The sequence below is a fragment of the Muntiacus reevesi genome, chromosome 2 (genome assembly GCF_963930625.1).
Source record: "Muntiacus reevesi chromosome 2, mMunRee1.1, whole genome shotgun sequence".
Classification (NCBI taxonomy): Eukaryota; Metazoa; Chordata; class Mammalia; order Artiodactyla; family Cervidae; genus Muntiacus; species Muntiacus reevesi.
In genome coordinates, this window is record NC_089250.1 from 198,541,158 (window position 1) to 198,560,355 (window position 19,198).

The 19,198-nt window shown below is 49.8% G+C and overlaps 1 protein-coding gene and 1 non-coding gene across 2 annotated transcripts in view; both read left to right on the plus strand.

Annotated features, from left to right (window-relative positions):
- Nucleotides 1-3,100: 3,100 nt before the first annotated feature.
- TRNAL-AAG (transfer RNA leucine (anticodon AAG)) lies at nt 3,101-3,182 on the plus strand. The gene has a single exon. It is a non-coding gene; the product is annotated as a tRNA-Leu (tRNA).
- Nucleotides 3,183-3,382: 200 nt separating this feature from the next.
- The window catches only part of POLR3E (RNA polymerase III subunit E), a 30,903-nt gene continuing 15,087 nt past the window's right edge, over nt 3,383-19,198 (plus strand). The window contains exons 1-9 of the mRNA XM_065924481.1: nt 3,383-3,507; nt 9,307-9,380; nt 10,467-10,517; nt 13,840-13,917; nt 14,631-14,746; nt 15,170-15,252; nt 18,219-18,326; nt 18,655-18,704; nt 18,994-19,113. Of these exons, the coding sequence (XP_065780553.1) occupies nt 9,345-9,380; nt 10,467-10,517; nt 13,840-13,917; nt 14,631-14,746; nt 15,170-15,252; nt 18,219-18,326; nt 18,655-18,704; nt 18,994-19,113 (642 nt within the window). The 5' untranslated portion in view covers nt 3,383-3,507; nt 9,307-9,344. The remainder of the gene's footprint in view (nt 3,508-9,306; nt 9,381-10,466; nt 10,518-13,839; nt 13,918-14,630; nt 14,747-15,169; nt 15,253-18,218; nt 18,327-18,654; nt 18,705-18,993; nt 19,114-19,198) is intronic.

Consider the following 19,198-nt stretch of genomic DNA (forward strand, 5'->3'; position numbering starts at 1 on the left):
TCAGTATTGGAAACAGAAGTGTTGGGGAAGGATTCTGGGAAGGCAAAAACAACACATTCCCACCCAGAGAGAGTATTCCCTTTGGGGAGGAAGAAGAAAAGGGCCCTGAAGAATAGAGGAAAATGTTAAAAAAAAAACAAAAAAACAAAAAACTTTTCAGATGGTTTTGTTGCAAGCCTACGCTAAAATTTTATTACAGTCTTCCTGGAAGTGTAAATCCTCAGGGAGACTAGTTCAAAGATCCATATTTGGTAGGGACATTTTAAAAAATTTACCTTTTATTACAGTACCACCTACATAGAGTAAAGTGTAAGCTTGATGAATTTTAGAACATTTGCAGTACTCTAGAGAGCTCCCTCAGAGACACGCCCCCAACCTCTGGCATTACATCCCACCCCAACTCACACAAGGGTGACCATTCTTCTGACTTCTATTCTGGTAGAGACAATTTTATAGGACAAGAGAATGATTACATAATCATTGTCAGATTTGGGAGGATGGGGCGGGGATGTTTCATTAAAGTTCACTACTTTCTTGACTGGCAAACAGTCAACTGGGTGAATGGGTAGAAAACAAGTTTCCCAGTACAAATTCTAATGCTAGTAAATTTCATAAGAAAAATGGTTAAGTGTTTTATTGGGAATGTTCATTTCTTTCCAGAAGGAGGTTCATGCAGTACGGTTTGGTCTCAGACCGGGTTTGGGATGAATTTCCTTTTGCAGGGGCAAGGGAGTGAAGACTGCTGGGGATCCGGGATTAAGCCCCCATGTCCATCCCTGCTGCCCCCAGCCAAGGGGCTGTGATCTGAAGACAGACACCCCTTACCTGACAGTCTCTAGACTGGGGATGGGGGCCAGAGGCAATGTTTCATCTATGGGGTTTGCCCTCTGTCCCATCCACCTGCCCCATTAGCCAAGGGACAGAGCAGACACGCCACAAGGACAGTGGGGGGTTAGCCCCTTCCTCTCTCCCCTTACATAAAGTTGCTGGGACCTAGCGGGTCCCAAGCTCCGGTGCAGCATTTGGCTTCACCTGCTTATTAGTGTCACATCTGACAGTCACAAGACAGCCGTGTGATGGCACCTCAGGTCTGCAAGAAACGCCCAAAGGAGGCTCTGGGCTCTGCCTTCCAGGATCAGCTGGCATTCCTGTTAGGCATCTTGTTTAGTAAATATTGGTAGGGACAGATGTGAATTGCTGCAGAATGTTCTGGTGGAAATGTCTTTACCTATGTTTGAGTCCTTTCCACACTAGGGGGCGGCTCATTTGTTAAAGTTAATGGATAACCCTAGCTTTAGCAGAAAAGAGGAATTTATTATAATGATAAAGGGATGTCTGCAAGAATGTGAATGCCACTGGGCCCTGGAAAAGTCTTAAGCTGGGAGCCACAAAACCATCAGAATTTCTCTGTGACTCTTTACTCTTCCTCTCATTTTATCATTATTCTTCCATTCACTGGCTTTCTTTTCTTCTCCAGTCCATCTCACAGAATCTGGCCACCCCAAATCCCAGTTCCAGTCAGTCGGTTTCAGAGACTGACCCCAACACTTAGTACAGTCAAAATAACAAATCAGGAACTCATCATGTCTCATGATTGGACTGACCTCTGTCCTGTGTCTACCATTGAGCCCACTGGCCACAGTGTGCGGAAGGTGACCGCCAGACCCCCTCTCTGGACTGGTCAGGCAATTACTAGAAAAGTAGTATCAGGCAGAGATTCCAGCAATTATCTTCATCATAGGGATATTTCCTTTTGGAAAATCCAGCACATAACTCACAAGCAAATACAGTTTCCCCTGGTACTAAAACACATCAGCAGGTCAATGTTTTTCTTGATTGCAAGGACTATTCCTCACTTGGCTTTGATCCTCTCACAATGCCTGGCCGGGAGAGATGGCTGCTTCTGTATTTATTAAAGATTGCTTTAAAAGTAACAAACTCTCCCAGTACAATGAAAATCTTTGTACGTCAATACTTATTTTAAAGGTAGATAGAGAAAAAAATATGCATTAAGGAGGAATTGAAGAGACGGAGGAATATGGAATGCCCAAATATCAGGGTGTGTGCCAACTGTATATTAACCAGAAACTTGACTATAACAATATAAACAACTTAAATGCCCATCTTCATAGCATGGAATAAATTAGATCCATATTATCACGATAAATAAAAAATGTAATATTGGAGTAGAAAAGCAAGTTGCAGAATAATATTGGTACAATGTAGTAAGGATTATGTAAATAAAAAGCAAGATCACACTATATATTCTTAATGGATTTTTAAAAGGATCACATTCACACTTTTAATAAAAAGCATATACATAAGAAAAGAATTGGAAGTAAAATGCCACGATATTACGTAGTGGGAATATGGACGATTTTTTTTGTACTTTTTCTATATTTTAAAATATCTACATATATATCAATATGGATAGATACCCCAAAAAATAGGTGAAAAAAGTCAGTTGCAATAAATACTACTAGTATGATTAATATTTATGTTTATGTAAAATCCATAACAATAAAAATAAAACACCTATTTCTATGGATATATCTATCCATATGAGTATATCCATATATATTCACATAAATTCACAGTAGACGATCCAGAAGGACATGCAGTATACTAAGCTGTATAATGGTTACCTCTGCGGAAGGGACTTAGATACCAAAAGTAAAAGAACATTAGTACTTTATCTACAAAGTTTTCATATTTTGCAATAATTCACATATTATCTGTGTAACTAAAAATTAAAACATAATTTTAGAGAAAACTGCCGACACCAGTCCACGGGTTTGGCTTTCGGAACCCCTGGCGCGGGTTACTGCTGAAATCCATCATTTACTCCGGCGTGGGTTAACCTGCTTAAAGTGTTAAACGTCCTACTCAGAAAACAGATCCTTAAACTGCGTGTCGTTCTAAGACCTGTTCGGAAGAAGTGTGGGTCTAACTATTGGAGCAAATATTTCCTTTTTAGTAGCCGACACGTTCTAAAATAGTTCTATAGGAATGAAGTAAAATGTATATCAAACAAAGAAACAGAAGTGTACGTGTCTGTAAATGTATTAAATAGCTTTCTGGAAAGGCCTGATCATAACTGGGTAGCGTGGCCGAGCGGTCTAAGGCGCTGGATTAAGGCTCCAGTCTCTTCGGGGGCGTGGGTTCGAATCCCACCGCTGCCAGGATCAACATTTTGCCCCTTGCTACCTTCCCGCTGGTTGTTTTCAGCTGTTTTGCGACTGCATCAGCGCCCCCTGCTGCCAGGCCAGGGCTGGCCGCCCATATGAATGAAGCGGCGGAGGGGGCGGGTCCGCGAGCGCCGGGGCGGGGCATTGTGGGTAAAAGGAAGCGTGAGGGCCCGCCCCGCTCGCTCCCCCCACGTGTCCGCCCGAGTTTCTCCACCGGCAACATGGCCGCTGCCTGAGAGGAGAGTCTGGCCACTGCCGCCTCTGCAGCCCGCGGGTACCTGGGCCGTTGCTACCGCCCGCGCGCGGGCCCCGCGGAGAGGTGAGTGCTGTCCTGGCAGTGCTCACCCGGGCTGGAGCCGGGCCGTACTCACGAGGTGGACCTGGGCGGGGCTGCTGAGTAGGCCGGGAGGCCCGCGCCGCGCGGTGCCCAGGGGCCGGGGGCCTCTTGGGACTCCGGCGGGAAGGACGGGCAGCCTGCCCCAGGAGACCCAGGCCGACCGCAGGCTCCGACCTCGCCTCGGCCCCGCCAGTCGGTGACGCCAAGGCCGAGGCTACCGGCGGTGACTCAGGGTCCCGCCGCCTTGCCCCACCCGGCTCAGGCGGGCCTCCTGCGGGAGCACCTGTCCGAAGGCAGCCGGTGTCGTGCCGGCGTGGCGGCTCGTGGCAGTGGCTGCGTGGTGGGCGTGAGAAGGGGGCCTGACCACCCGCGAGGGAGGCGAAACCCATTGGACAGTGTGGCGCGGGGCAGGCGGCCCGCCCCGATGGGCAGGGGGAGGGTGTCCGGGGCCCCCTCCTCGCCGCCGAACCGGATCAGCTCGCGTCCGGCTAGGCCTGGAATTCTCCATTCATTTATTCCAGCCACCCTTCAGTGCTATTTGGGAGCCAGCGACGTGCGGCCGATGGGGCCCTGAAGGTTTGATCAGACGAGGTGTCAGTAAGCACGTCAAGTAAACCAGTAAATATAAAAGGTCGTTTTGTTCTGTTAGCTTTAGAATCATTGAGGGGCAGAAAAAGATCTTAAAGCAGTTGTCACGGTTTTCTTCATCTGTGATTTGGGGATAAGAGGATTCCCGCACCTCCTAGGGTTGTGATGAGGGCTGAGTAGGGTAAGATGGGAGAAGCTCCAGGTTGCAGCGTTTGTTTCGTGGCTTTGTCTCCTGCCCTTTTATATTGGAAGAAAACATTGTACCAAGTAAGTAAGAAACCTTCCCAGGGATTACGTTTCTACTTTACTTAATCTTCACAGTTCTCTGAGGTTGGTGCTTTTGTTTATCCCCAGTTTGGGGGTGAAAATAGTGAAGATTAGACATTGTTCGAGGGGCTAGGGGTACTAGATAGCAGACCTGGGATTTGAACCTGTGCAGTTTCACTCCAGAGTCCAGGCTTTTACCCACTACACCATCCTGCCTTCCAGTAAAGAATCTGGCAGCACAGTCGTTAAGAATGAGAATAAGGCTATTTGACATCAGCTAGACCCAGGTTTGTGGCTTAGCTCTGCTTTTCTCTGGCACTGTGACCTTGGGTAAGTTACTCTCTGAACTTGAGTTTCCTCTTTTGTTAATTGGGGATGGTATGAATATATCCTTACTTATAGAGCTCCAAACAGATTACATGAGGATGAATATATTAAGTCCTTAGAGAAGGGAGGGTCTTATGAGTTGAGAATTAATTCTTTTTGCCTCTAGGCCACCTCTCCCTTTCATTGAGGTGGAAACTGGAGTGACTCAAAGAGGGGAGATGGCTTGTAGAAGGGGCACACAGCCAATAAGAATCCAGACTTTGAGACTGTTTACCCTGGGCCCCTCACCCCTTAATTCAGTGTTGTGTTGTCTGTGCCCAGTAGCTGGAGACTGTTTTTCTGTTTGCCTCTGTTTTTCTGATTGGCCTACAGGTTAGATTCCTGCGTGACCCAGCTATGGCCTTCAGACATCTCCTCTGCTCTGGACCCTCCCTTAGATTTTACCTTGTCCCCTTTCCATTTGTTGAACAGCCCCCGGTGGGGATGTTTTCTGTGCCCAGACTCACTGCCACAGAGTACCTTTGTGGTCACAGGAAACCCTGTTGAGGTCAAGGTGGTCGCTGGTGCCTTGTGGTGGCCTGGAAGTACAGACCACACCCCTGTCCTCGAGTGTCCAGGAGGCCCAAACCATGAGGCTGCTAGTCTCTGGATGGGGCTGAGTTAGGATCGCTGGGTAAAGGGTCTGTCACTGCCTGATCTCATGCACTCATTTACTCAATTTTTCTGTATATTGTTTCCTTCACTGTTCTAGATATTGGGAGAACAGCTTGAATTTTTTTAAAAGATAGTAATGCCCATATCAACTCCACAAAGTAAATTAAATCCTCTGTTTTATGGTTGAAGCAATCTGAGAGCACTCATGGAGCATACATTCTAGTGCAGAAGACAGGAAGGAAAGTAAGGAAAGTCGCCCAGTTGTGTCCGACTCTTTGCGACCCCTGGACTGGAGCCTACCAGACTCCTGCATCCATGGAATTGTCCAAGCAAGAGTACTGGAGTGGGTTGCCAGACAGACAACACATAAGCAAATAGACTAACTAGGTAATTCCAAGTTATGATAAGAACCATGAAAGAAATAAAACAGGGCTTTGGTAGTGACTGGAACCGGGTCGGGGGTGGGGGCGTTTAAGGTGAATGGTCAGGGAAACTTGTCTCTTCCTGGAGGGGGTGGGGATGGTGATATCTAGTGAAAAGGAGCCAGCCTTTTTTGAAAAGACCTGAGGAAAATAGATGATGTGCACAGTTCCTGAGACTGGCTGGGACTTAGCTTGTTGGAGGCCCAGCAAGATCATATGGGACCCTGGGGCCATGGAAAGGTATTTGGATAAACTATGTGACAGTTGAAGTGTTTTGAGTCGGGGAATGATAGCTTTCCTTCCGAGGAGCAAGGGTCTTCGAATTTCATGGCTGCAGTCACCATCCTCAGTGATTTTGGAGCCCAAGAAAAGAAAATCTGTCACTGCTTCCACTTTTTCACCTTCTGTTTGCCAGGAAGTGATGGGACCAGATGCCATGATCATTTTTTGAATATTGAGTTTTAAGCCAGCTTTTTCATTCTCTTTCACCCTCATCAAGAAAGAAGCTCGTTAGTTCCTTTTCACTTTCTGCCCTTAGAGCGGTATCATCTGCGTATCTGAAGCTGTACTATTTCTGCCTGCAGTCTTGATTCCAGCTTGTGATTCATCCAGCCCGGCATTTTGTATGATGTACTCTGCATAGAAGTTAAATAAATAGAGTGACAATATACAGCCTTAACGTACTCCTCTCCCAATTTTGAACCAGTCAGTTGTTCCTTGTGAGGTTCTAACTGTTGCTTCTTGTTCTGTATACAGGCTTCTCAGGAGACAGGTAAGGTGGTCTGGTATTTACATCTCTAAGAATTTTCCACAGTTTGTTGCGATCCACACAATCAAAGGCTTTAGTGTAATTAATGGAGCAGTAGTAGATGTTCTTCTGGAATTCCCTTGCTTTCTCTATTATCCAACGAATGCTGGCAATTTGACCTCTGGTTGCGGTTCTGGGGGTACAGCATGGGACACAATAGATGGAAATCTCTGCCTTTTTATAGTTTACCGCTGAGTGGTGGTGGGGGTGGGGATGGATGATAAATCCAAAGCTGTGAACTGTCACATGGTGATACAGGCTGTGGAGAAAACCAGAGACCGAAGGAACTGGCTGGGAGGGTATTGTGGTTTTAATTGGGTGGACAGAGAAAGCCTCAGCAGTGAGGTAGAATCTGAGCAAAACCTTGAAAGAGGTGAAGGAGGGAGCTGTGAGGTTATGGGGGCGAGTGGAGCAGTGAGAGAGACCCAGAGGTGGGATTGGGGAAGGGAGGGAGACCTGCGGAAGATGAGGTCCGAAAGGAAGAGGGTCGGGGAGGGGTTGTTTAGGGCCTCACATGGGATGGAAGCAAAGATGTTGACTTTTATTTCTGGTGATATGGGGAGACTTTTAAGGGGGAGGAGTGCTATGACCGCTAGATATGGGTTCAGGGGGAAGCAGGGAGGCCAGTTAGGAGGCTGCTGCTCTAAGGTAGCAGGAGATGGAGGTGGCAGTGGGAGTGGCCAGATTCTTAACATACTTTGAAAGTAGAACTTAAAGGTATTTGCTGGTGCGGGATGAGAGGAAGAGAAATATCGAGGATGATGCCAGTGCTTTGGCCTGAGCCTTCATAGTGTCTGGAATGTGTATCTGGAGTAAACAGGATGACTTTGCATGGTGGCTAGGACAGGGGCCTAGATGCCATTGAATCCCATGGTGGAAGTACTCTTAAATATTAAAGCATTCCAGTGTTAAGTAGATTAGGCAAAAATTGAGCTGGGCTTAGCAAAAGGAGAGGTCTGGGAAAGGCTGAGATCAGAGGCTGCCCAGGTGCCTTATTTATTTATTTTGGTCTCCCCAAGGTGTTTGTTGCTGCCTGCTGGCTTTGTCTACTTGTGACTGGTAGAAGCTGCCTTCTAGTTGCAGCGCACGGGCGAGGCCTCTCTTGCAGAGCACTCGCGCTGGGCTATGTGGGCTTCAGTAGTTTCTGGTGTTCAGGCTCAGTTGCCTCTTGGCACGTGGGATCTTAGTTTCCACAGCAGGGATGGAACCCATGTCCCCTGCACTGGCAGGCAGTTTCTTAACCACTGGACCACCCGGAACGTCTGCCTAGAGGCCTTTCTAACTGTGAGCATCTCCTTCCTTTAGGATATGAAGGTGAATTATAGTCAGACCTGCATGTTCATGGATTCAGCTAACCTCAGAAACTACATTTGCCTTGCCCCTGGCAACTATTTACATAGTATTTACATTGTATTTATGAGTATTTACATTGTATTAGGTATTATAAGTAACCTAGAGGTGATTTAGAGCTTCCCTGGTGACTCAGCTGGTATGGAATCCACCTGCCTTGCGGGAGACCTGGGTTCCATCCCTGGGTTGGGAAGATCCTCTGGAGGTGCTCATGGCAACCCACTCCTGTATTTTTGCCTGGAGAATCCCCATGGACAGAGGAGCCTGGCGGGCTACAGTCCATGGGGTTGCAAAGAGTTGGACACGACTGAGCGACAAAGCACAGAGATGATTTAAAGTATAAGATATGCTTAGGTTATATCCAAGTGCTCTGCCATCTTCTGTAAGGTATTCCCCCCCACACACCACCTCCCGCCTCTTCCCCAACCAATACTGAGGGATAGTATACTCACCCTCCACCACGGAGACCTGCCTTCTCTCTTCCAGGTACCCGAAGTGCTTCCTGTTGCCTGGAGTCCCTCTTCCCCTCTGCTATCCTGGCTTGTCCAAATCCTTCTGTCCTTCAAGACCCAGCCCAAACTCCCCTTCCCTCCCCTGAACTTCCCAAACTGTAACTGCGACCTGAAGTTGAATGGTGTTGATGTCTTCTTGGGTCCTCTTGCTTCCTGTGTGGCTTTGGTAAAACACAAAATAGTGACTGAGTTTCAGTCTCCTTTTTATTAAACAGGGACAGGTGAGAGAAGAGTATGTAGGTGAAGAGGGTCATTTTTAGACATACACACACACACACACACAGAAAAATCACAGAAAGGAGGTCATCTCACTGGGGGTTGGGTTTAAAGTCAGCTTGAAAATTAGCTATCAGAGACGGAGTCACCCTGGGATCCAGGCCTTGGGACTGTCTGCCCTTCCTGCTGCACGTCGGGCTCTCCTCTATAAAGGTTCCCCATCGCCCCCAGTTACTTTCCGAGTGTTTTCTTCATGTCTGTGGACCAGCCAGCCACCATCCTCCTGCCTGGGGCGGTGAATTCTTCTTTGTCAGTAGTCAGAAAACTCCTGAGGCTAGTCATTTGTTCCTTCCCATGGATGTAACCCACATGTGATGTCTTGGGTCCACCTGTTTGCACCCACTGCTTGGTGGTTTCTGCCTGCTTTTTTTGTTGTTGTTACTTTTTATTTTTTTGACTGATGGGGTATATCAGCCAAAATGATGTGGGCTATCCACTTTTGATTCCATGAGAGATATAGGAATAAGATCTGTTTCTGATTGCCTCAGGTTTCCCTCTTTCAGAGCAGGACTGGTTACAGAATGGGTGTGCAGGTGTGTTGGTTGAATGCCTGGCAGACCTCTTGCTCTCCTTGCAGATCGAGTCTGAGGACCACGTGGCTGGCTCCCCCCTAGTATGGCCAATGAAGAGGATGACCCAGTCGTACAGGAGGTAACTGCCGGGGCGGGTGCCTTCCATCCATCCTCAGGCCAGCCAAGGACCTGGTGGCTTCCTCTACCTGGAACCCTCTTCCTCGTACCTGCCTGGCTGACCCCCTCACTTCCTTTAGGTGTCTGATCGGGCATTACCTTGTCAGAGAGGATTCCCTGACCCGCCTGCATCACGTGACATTCTCGTGCACGCCCTCCCTAGCCCTTTACTTTGTCCATGCCTTGCATTTGGTCACAGCACCTCTCAACCCCTACACATAAGTCTTCTTCCGCTAGAGTGTAAGCCTCTTCAGGGCGGGGATTTTGTTCTGTTCACCACTGTGTCTGCAAAGCCAAGTTCAGTGCCTGACAACTAATACTCAGTGACTATTGGATGCATGGGCTTACCCAGATTCCGTCATTTAGCAGTTGTTCACTGAATCCATTATGTGCTGGGGGCTTTGACAGCTGTGAGCCAGGCAGTGCTCCCTCCTGTGGGAAGCGTAGGGTCTGTAAGACTGATAAGGAAGGGGTGGTTCCAGGGTCAGCCCAGACTCAGACACATCCTAGAGCCACTGGGCCTTTGCACATGCTGTTTCCTCCACATGTGCCTCCCCAAGCCTGATGAACCTTCACTCATCCTTAAGGCCCGGAGGTGGGAGAGACCATGGTTCATAGGAAGAGCTAGGAAGCAGGAAGGTAAACTGCAAGGTGTAGCAGAGGCGGTGAGTGTTGAAAAGAAAGTAGGGTCAGTCAGACCACCTTAAGACAGGCCAACCCAGGACCAGAGGTGGAGGGCACAGGGAGGAGGCCCTCCCCCGCCCCTTCCTCATCAGAAAAGCATTTCATTGGTCCCTCTAGGGTGCATCTGATCTGGGCACCCTCGGGCAATACATTTTTATTGGGGTATAGTGAGCCTGGGTGGTGGAGGACATATACCCAGGTTGGAGATTTGGTTCCCTTTGTTTTTAGCAAAGGTCAAGCTATTTCTTCTTCCCCCAGACTGCCTCAGGGCCCTACCCCTGAAATCTGAGGAGCAAGCATGTGCCCGGGGCAGGTTGGGCATTGAGTTCTGTCTCCCAGTTAAGTCTTCTTCTTTTGTTCCCAGATCGATGTGTACTTGGCCAAAAGTCTGGCAGAGAAGCTCTATCTGTTTCAGGTAATTATGAGACATAAAGGTAAGGGGGCAGGGGGAGACACAGTAAGGGATAGACAAGGAACAATGTGAAACCTCCAGTTGCTTAGAATTCTTTGGCACAGAGGGTGTGCTAAGACAGTCTCTTTGCTTTCATGGATGGGTCAGTGGTAGTCTTTAATTTCAAAGATGGGAAAACCAAGACTACCCTAAGAGAACAGTGTATCGGATGAAGCTTGGGCCCTGGGGACAGCCTACTAGCAGGGAGGATCAGTTGTGAGTCCTTGGGCAAGTTTCTTAAAAAAAAAATGTGCCTCAGTTTCTGCAGTTGCACAGTGGTGATAGTAATAATCCCTGCCTGATAGGGTCCTCATGGGAATCAAGTGAGTCCCTATTAAAGTGCTTAGAACACTGCCTGGTGCGATATTGGCACCGCGAATGACGACTGCTGCTGTAGTTGAGACTCAGGGAGGAGCTTTCTGGGCAGCTCCAGGGCAGCATCAGCCAACCCCTCCCCTCTTTGCTGGGCCAGTACTTTTTTATTTGCTTGCGCCAAGTCTTTGTTGGGGAATGGGGAATCTAGTTCCCAGACCAGGGATTGAACCCTGGGCCCCCTATACTGGAAATGTAGAGTCTTAACCCTGGACAACCAGGGAAGTCCCTGGGCCAATAGTTTAATCCTGGTTACTCCTCCTTGTAACCCTAGACTGTCTGCAGAAATCATTCAAAGCACTTTACGTATGTTAACTGATCTCATCCCACAGTAGCCTATAGTGGTTATTATTATTGTAATTTAATAACAGCTTTACTGAGATCTGATTCACACCCATGCAGATCCCCCATTTAAGTGTAAATGCAGTGAATTTTAGTCTGTTCACAGAGTTGTACCACCAGTACCAGTCTTATTTTAGGAAGTGTTTGTCGTCCCATCCCCCCAGTCCTAGGCAACCATTAACCTATTTTCTGTCTCTAGATTTGCCTTTTCTGGACATTTCATATAGACGGAGTCATGTAATATGTGGCCTTTGTGCCTGGCTGTTTTGTTTAGCGAGAATTTTTGAAGATTCTCTCTTGTTATAATGTGTATGAATGTACCCCACTGTATGGACATGTATACCACATTTTATTTCTCCATGCATCAGCTGATGAGCATCTGGGTTGTTGTCATGTTTTGGCTATTATGCATAATGCTGCGGTGAACATTCCTGTCCCAGGTGTTTTGTGTGGAGAGGTTTTCATTTGCCTTGGAATTACTGGAACGTGTGGAAGCTATGTTTAGTATTTTGAGGAAATTTATATTCCCAGCAATAAGATTATTAAGCATTGGGTTGGTCAAAAAATTCACTCGGATTTTCCCCATAAGATGTTATGGAAAAACCCCAACGAACTTTTTGGCCCAACCCAGTATTTTTGTCGCCGTGTTGCATGTGAGAAAAAGGCCCAGGGAGGCTAGGGGCTCGCACACGGGGCCTGGGACGGGGCGGCAGCTCCCTCCTAGCACGTGCTGGTATGTCAGGAAGAGACCTGGTGTTGGGCCTGTGGGGCCGGGGCTTGTCGTCTGGGGCCTTCTGCGCCTGCTTCCTCGACTGACTGCAGGGTGATGGGCTGGGTGGTGGTGACAGTTCATGGTGCGCCAGGCTGGGCTTTGGCTCCATTTGCCTCATTCCCTGTTCCTAGTGGTCCTGGGAGGCAGCGCACGAGGAGCAAGTGGCAGAGGGAGGACTGTCTGATTCCAGATCCGGCTTCCTTCCCCACCACCCTTCCCAGCGGTCTGGAGGTTAGAGGGCTGCCCTGGATTTTCACAGACCAGGGGCCCCCCCGGGCTGTCATGGGCGAGTCTGTCCCAGCTCCAGGCCCAGTCCAGACCAGCTGTGCTCCAGGCTGCTCCTGGACCTGAGCTCCAGCCCAGGAAGCAGGGAGGAGTCACTCTTGCTATTTAAGAGAGCTTTTAGGGAACAGCCATTTCCCTGGGCTAGAATATAACTGATCTCAGATGGCCTCCGAAGGAGGGTTTACTTTCCGCACTGCCACGCCTCCGCCAGGCTCCTTCTGGAGGCTGTGGTGCTTCTCACAGCGTCGGCCACAGTCTTTTGAGAGTGAGTCCGAACCGTGACTCATCCAACCCCCCAGTGGTGTACGTACAGCACTGGAGAAAGAAAGGAAAAGTGGGTTTGTGAGGAAGGATGTCGCCATGGCCTTCTCTGTTCAGAGCAAAAGAAGCGATCTGAGAGCAGTACGCTCGTGTGTGGTGCAAAATAGCTTCATACCGGCTGACACAGGGGCCCAGAGAGGTCTCTCTGAGCAGGTCAGTTGGCAGACCAGCTCCCTTCCAACTTTATGGAAAACCCTACACATGAGCCTGCAGCCTATAAAGAATCTGCCTGCAACACAGGAGACCCGGGTTTGATTCCTGAGTCAGGGAGATCCCCTGGTGAAGGAAATGGCAACCCACTCCAGTATTCTTGGCTGGAGAATCCCATGACAGAGGAGCCTAGCAGGCTACCGTCCATGTGGTCGCAAGAGTTGGACACGTCTGAGCGACTTACTCACCACCACCACGGCCCATCAGCAAAGGAGAGAGAATGGGGTAGTGATTCTCACAGATCTGTTGACCAGGAAGAAAAAAACGCACAACCTAACAGTTGAATGAGACTTATGTTTGATTGAGCAGATTTACTGAAGAGGAAAGCCTGAGATAGCCTCTCAGACAGCCCTGAGGGACTGTTCTGGAGAGATGAGGGAGGAGAGGAAAGATAGGAGTTTTGCGAACAAACAGCTACTCTGTGTGTGGGAAGTGGGAACGGCCTGGGCTCTTTGAAATCGCTCCTTTGTTGTGCACCTTAACTGTCAGGCTTCCTGTTTTCTCCATCCTGGATGCCCTCAGGGTGCCCTGTAGGTGGAGTGGCTGGGGTGGCGGAGGGTTTGAGGCCACAGCCTCCTTTGTGGCAGGTGACTGTCAGGCTTCAGCAGGGAGCAGTTTTTGTTTTCCCTTTTTGCTTCCTGTGGTCTCATTTTCCTTGTCCTTCTCCACCTGGGTGGCCTGTAAATGACTCCGGATCCTTACTTTTGACTCGTGGCATTGCACTGGGTTCCTGGGGGCCATAGGGCTGTGCGTGCTGGGGCCTGTTGGGGTTCCTAATGCTTGGGTATGTCCCTTGGATGTGTGAAAATGGCTCTTTGAGAGGAGGCTAGCTGGAGCCAGTGAGAAGGGATGCAGGAGACCAGCGGGGGCCTCTGGTCTGGGGCAGGAGTAGGGAGGAGCTATTGATTCTTGGGCAGCGCCCCTAGAGCCCAGCTCTAGGCAGGACTGGGCAGGGTGGACTAACGGTTCCCTTCCCTTCCCCAGTACCCAGTGCGTCCAGCCTCGATGACGTATGATGACATTCCACACCTCTCAGCCAAGATCAAGCCCAAGCAGCAGAAGGTGGGACTGGCCTCTTGGTGGAGGTGGAGGGACGGGAGCGGTGATAGAGTGGGAGCTGAAAGAAGCCCAGAGGAGTGATTGGAGAGTGAAGAAGGAAACCAATAACTTGCAGGACCTTGAGAGCTGCAGAAGGAAACTTCCAGAAAGAAAGGTGGTGGGCAGCTCCAGAGAGGCCAGGAGTGAGGCCTGAGATGAATTAGAACACGGGATGGGATAGACTGAAGTTCACAGGACAGGGCCCATGTGAAGAGGGCCCGATATGGGGACTCTCGTGCCTCTCAGGGCTGGGGTGATAGGGACCAGGATACCAGCCTGTCCTCAGGCAGCTGCAGCTATAAGCCCTGTTAGCGTGTAAAAAGCTACACCAGCATTGCCAATTCTGCTGACATTGTAAAGGAAGTTGGAAATAAGGAAAAGAGAAAAGCTCTTGGTTTTTAAATGTTGGTACCTAATGTAGACTTTGGGGAGTGGAATGTGGCAGCAAGCAAAACTATGTGAACCCCCTCCAACAAAAAGCACTCAGGCCCTTCTTTTGGAATTTGGGCTTGTAGCCTTTGTGTGGACTGAAGCCCAGGGGCCTTCGGGAGGGATGGTATCAGTCCTGCTTCTGGGCAGGGACTGCAGTTAGGAGGCAGGTGTGGTGGGGTTGGGGGCTCCCCCGAGGGCTGTACCTCGGGGTCCTCATAGGTGGTGGGGGTGCCTGGTGCCTGCAGGTAGAGCTTGAGATGGCCATCGACACGCTGAATCCCAACTACTGCCGCAGCAAAGGGGAGCAGATCGCGCTGAACGTGGATGGGGCCTGCGCTGACGAGACCAGCACGTATTCCTCGTGAGTTCCCTGGGCCCCAAGGGTGCCGAGCTTCGCTTTCTTCAACTGTGAGCCTTCCACAGCCCTCAGCAACACTGAGGCCCTGCGCCCCACAGCTGTGCTCCCCACCAGTAGCTCATCTTTGCACGACTGGGCCTGGCACGGGCTCGTCCCCGACACAGACTTGTCCCCAGGGAAGTCATCTTCCCTCCTGAGATGGGTCCTCTGACCAAGTTCTAACTGGGCCCTTGACGGGAGAGGGAGCTCCCATCCACTGCGTGCCTCGAGCCGCAGTTGACTTTCCTCATCCCAGCGCCCCTCCTGCAGTGCATGCGGCCTTGGTCTCTGGCTGTTGGAGTTCCCGTGTCGGGGTGGAGGGGGCTGTGCCTCCAGGCCCAGGCCGAGCTTCCTTCCCCTTGACCTCCGTTCTCCCTGTGCTTCCAGGAAGCTGATGGACAAGCAGACGTTCTGCTCTTCCCAGACCACCAGTAACACATCCCGTTACGCTGCCGCACTCTACAGGCAAGGTACCCACTCTGGGCTGCCGTGAGGGCTGAGTGGGTGGGAAGGAAGCAGGATGAGGGCTGGGGCCGGGAGAGGACACCGTGAAGGCTGCATCTGAAAAGGTTGTTGCTGAGCCGTGAAAGACGCCGGAATTCATGGCCTCCGGAGGAGAGGAATTCAATCCGGGGTCGGTCGGTGACAAGGCTTGATCGCTCAGAGCTTTTGTGTAATAAAGTTTTATTAAAGTATAAAAGGGATAGAGAAAGCTTCTGACATAGACATCAGAAGTGGGCAGAAAGAGTGCCCCCTGCTAGTCTTTAGCCGGATGTTATACAGAGACAGGCTGCTAATTAGAGAAAGGGCATGTCTCAGAGCTCAGAGACTGGCACCAAGCCCCTCTCCCACAACGTGCATTTTGAGAGAACATGGGCACAAGGGGTGTCATCCCAGGCCATAAACATTGACGTGAATCTTGAAGAAAGGTAGGTTTCCAAGTAAATGTATAGTTTCATTAACATAGATTAGGAGAACAGTATATGAGTAAAACATTGGTTTGTTGAACCCTTACCATTCTGAGTCTTAATGCGAACCATCTTGAAGAAAGACAGAATCTAGGGTAAATACATAGTTCATTAACATAGCTCAAGAAAAACATTTCCATAAGAAAAACGCATTGGGAAAAAAAACAGTTGGTTAGCTCAAGGTTTGAGAAAAGTTAAGTTAGAGTGGAACCAGGTGTCATGGCAACACAGAATTTTAAGAGAAACCTCCTTTTTAAATTTGTATAGAGAAGGAAAAAAAATCTGACACTTGTAGTTTATTTCCTCCTGCCACTTAAGAGAGAGATAAAAGAGCATCTGACACTTGCAGCATATTTCCTCCGTTTGGAGACCCCTGGCCTTCCTGCCTGTTGCCCTCTCACCCACAGAGGCCAGACAAGCTGTCAGGGGATAGGGGTTTGCCACCTCTAAGGACTTACAGATACTGCCAAACCTGATCGGGTGGGGCTTCACAGTTATCGTCCTTCTGGGACACAGACACACACACACAGCATGACCTTTGAGACAGGAGTAGAATTTTGTCTTAAATACAAGGTATTTATGACCCAACAGATCCATTCCTAGAAAGCATCTATGCGAGAGAAATGAAACATCACCACACAAAAACTTGTACATAGGTGTTCACAGCAGCATTATTCATGGTAGAGAAAAGTGGAAATGATCCACATGTCCATCAGCAGATGCATGAATTACAAAATATGGTATAGCCATACATTTGAATATTATTTAGCCATAATAAGGAAAGAAGTACTGATATGTTCTGCAACATATCAAGCCTTGAAAGCATTAAGGTAAATGAAAGAAGCCAGGCACAAAGGACCACATGTTACATGATTCCACGTGTATGAAATGTTCAGGACAGACAAACCCAAGGAGACAGAAAGTGTCAGTAGGTTTTGGTTCCCAGAGGCTGGGAGGAGAGTGGAATGGAAACAGGGTTTCTTTTTGGGGTGATGAAAATGTTCTAAAGTTGATTGTGGTACTGGATGTATTGCTTTGTGAATATGTTAAAATACATTGAATTGTATTCTTGAAATGGGTGAATTATATGTTATGTGAATTATCTCAGTAAAGCTGTTCAAAAGTACAAATTTACTATAAGTATTTAGAATTTATAAAGCAATAAAGAAATTTGAACACTTACGTGATAAACTGGGATAGGATAAAAGTAATATCAAATAGGTATACTCTTCTGATTTGAACTCGTATCTCAAGGACATAGTTCTTTAAAGCCACATTTCTTTAAAAAAAAAAAAATTACTTGGCTGTGCTGGATCTTAGTTTGTGTGTGGCATGGGGGAGCTAGTTCTCCTACTAGGGATTGAACCCAGGGCCCCTGCCTTGGGAACACGGAATCTTAACCACTGGGCTGCCCGGGAAGTCCTTAAAGCCACATTCCTTCCTCTGCCTAGTCATGTATTTACTCCTCATCTCAAGCACTCTGCTCCCTCTGGTGTCCCAGAGAACCTCCACAGAGCCTCGTGTCTGTCTGATTTCTTTCAAGCCTACATTGACTTGATTGAAACTGTTTATCTTTGCACGGCCTCCCAGTGCACAGGTCTGAGGCCCAAGCAAAAGTTAGGATCTGTGTCAGAGACGGTGTAGACACTCCTGCCTGCCTCCACCAGGCCTCTCTCTAGCCCAGTTTGCATGAGTCAGTTTTTTTTTCCTTTTGTTTGTTTATTTGTGAGCTGCGCTGGGTCTTTGTTGCTGCTCAGGCTTTTCCCTAGTTGTAGCTCGCAGACTTCTCATTCAGTAGCTTCTCTAGAGCTCGGGCAGCAGAGCACAGACTCAGTAGTTGCGTCACTCGGGCTTAGCTGCTCCGCGGCATGTGGAGTCTTCCCAGACCAGGGAGCGAGCCTGTTACCTCTGCGTTGGCAGGTGGAATTTTATCGACTCTGCCTCCAGGGAAGTCCCCGCACTAGCCAGCTTCTCAGTAGGATGGGTGGGGTTTGACAGGGAGACGGGTTGGAGGATGTGGGGTTAGGGAGGCAGTGAGGGTGGTCTGGCAGAGGCCTGGGTGGGGGCCGGGGAGAGTGGGGCGTGTTTACTGAGTTGCCATTGGCGCCAGAACAAGCAAATTTGTAGGGAGGGGAGTGGGGGCCGGGGTCCAGAGGTCCTTGAATGTTGGTGGAGGAGGGTTTGCAGGTAAGCCTTAAGGAAGCAACTTTGAGCCAGAGTCTGGGTTCACGTCTTGATCTGGTTTATGTGCTTGCTATGTCCAACACAGCCAGATTGGGTTTCGAATGACTGTCAGCCTGATGATCCCAAGGCTCTAGGACTGGGGGCTAGAGCAGAGGCGGGAGGCAGTTGGGCAGTGAGCTGAAGCCTTTCAGGGAATCTGGGGCCCTTGGTGACTCCCGTGACCCAAGCTGGGTGGGTCAGCCTCAGCTCCTAGCGTCAGGTCCAAGGCCTTCTTCCTCTGCCAGGTGAGCTCCACCTGACACCTTTACATGGCATCCTGCAGCTGCGGCCCAGCTTCTCCTACCTGGACAAGGCAGACGCCAAGCACCGTGAGAGAGAGGCGGCCAATGAGGGTGAGCTCGGGGCCCCCAGCCCTGCGTCTCTCTGTACATGTTAGCAGGCGAGGTCAGTCATGGGAAAAGCACTAAAGGGCTGAATTACAGGATCCTTAGCAGCATCCCCGGCCTCTACCCCCTGATGCCGGTAGCACCTGCCCCCACGATTTTGACCACCAGAAATGTCTCTGAATTTCAAAGAGTCTCCTGGGGAAGTTGAAAACCACTGACTTAGGCTGCTACCCCTGTCCAGGAGGAGAATTCAGACACTGCTGCTTGAGGCCTGCCTGGTGGGTGGGGTGGAGAGCCTCCCAAGAGGCTGCGAGCAGGGCCTTTTCTTTTGCAGCGGGAGACTCTTCCCAGGACGAGGCAGAGGAAGACGTGAAGCAGATCACGGTGAGCCCAGGCCCCGGGAGCACAGCTGGGAGGCAGCGAGGCCAGCTTTGGCAGCTAGGGTGGGCGGGTCTGCGTGGAGCATGGGCTCTGGGGGTGAAGCAGAAAGAGTCCATCCCTTAGAACCTTCTGACTGGACTACGTGGAGGGGTAATCTGCCCGGCATGAGGTGGGTGGGAGTGGGAAATGCCCCAGATGCCAGGTTCTCTGGCCTTCGGGTGGGCCCTGGATGACCGCCTGGAAATGCCCCGGGCCTGAGGTCCTGACCGCCGCACCCCCCCCCCCCCCCCAGGTGCGGTTCTCCCGGCCTGAGTCGGAGCAGGCCCGCCAGCGCCGCGTGCAGTCCTACGAGTTCCTGCAGAAGAAGCATGCTGAGGAGCCCTGGGTCCACCTGCACTACTACGGCCTGAGGGTGAGCCGAGGTCCCTGGGCAGTACGGACACTGGCCTCCGTGGGCTCCTGGGAGAAAAGCCCCAGCGCCCTGGAAGTGTCACCTG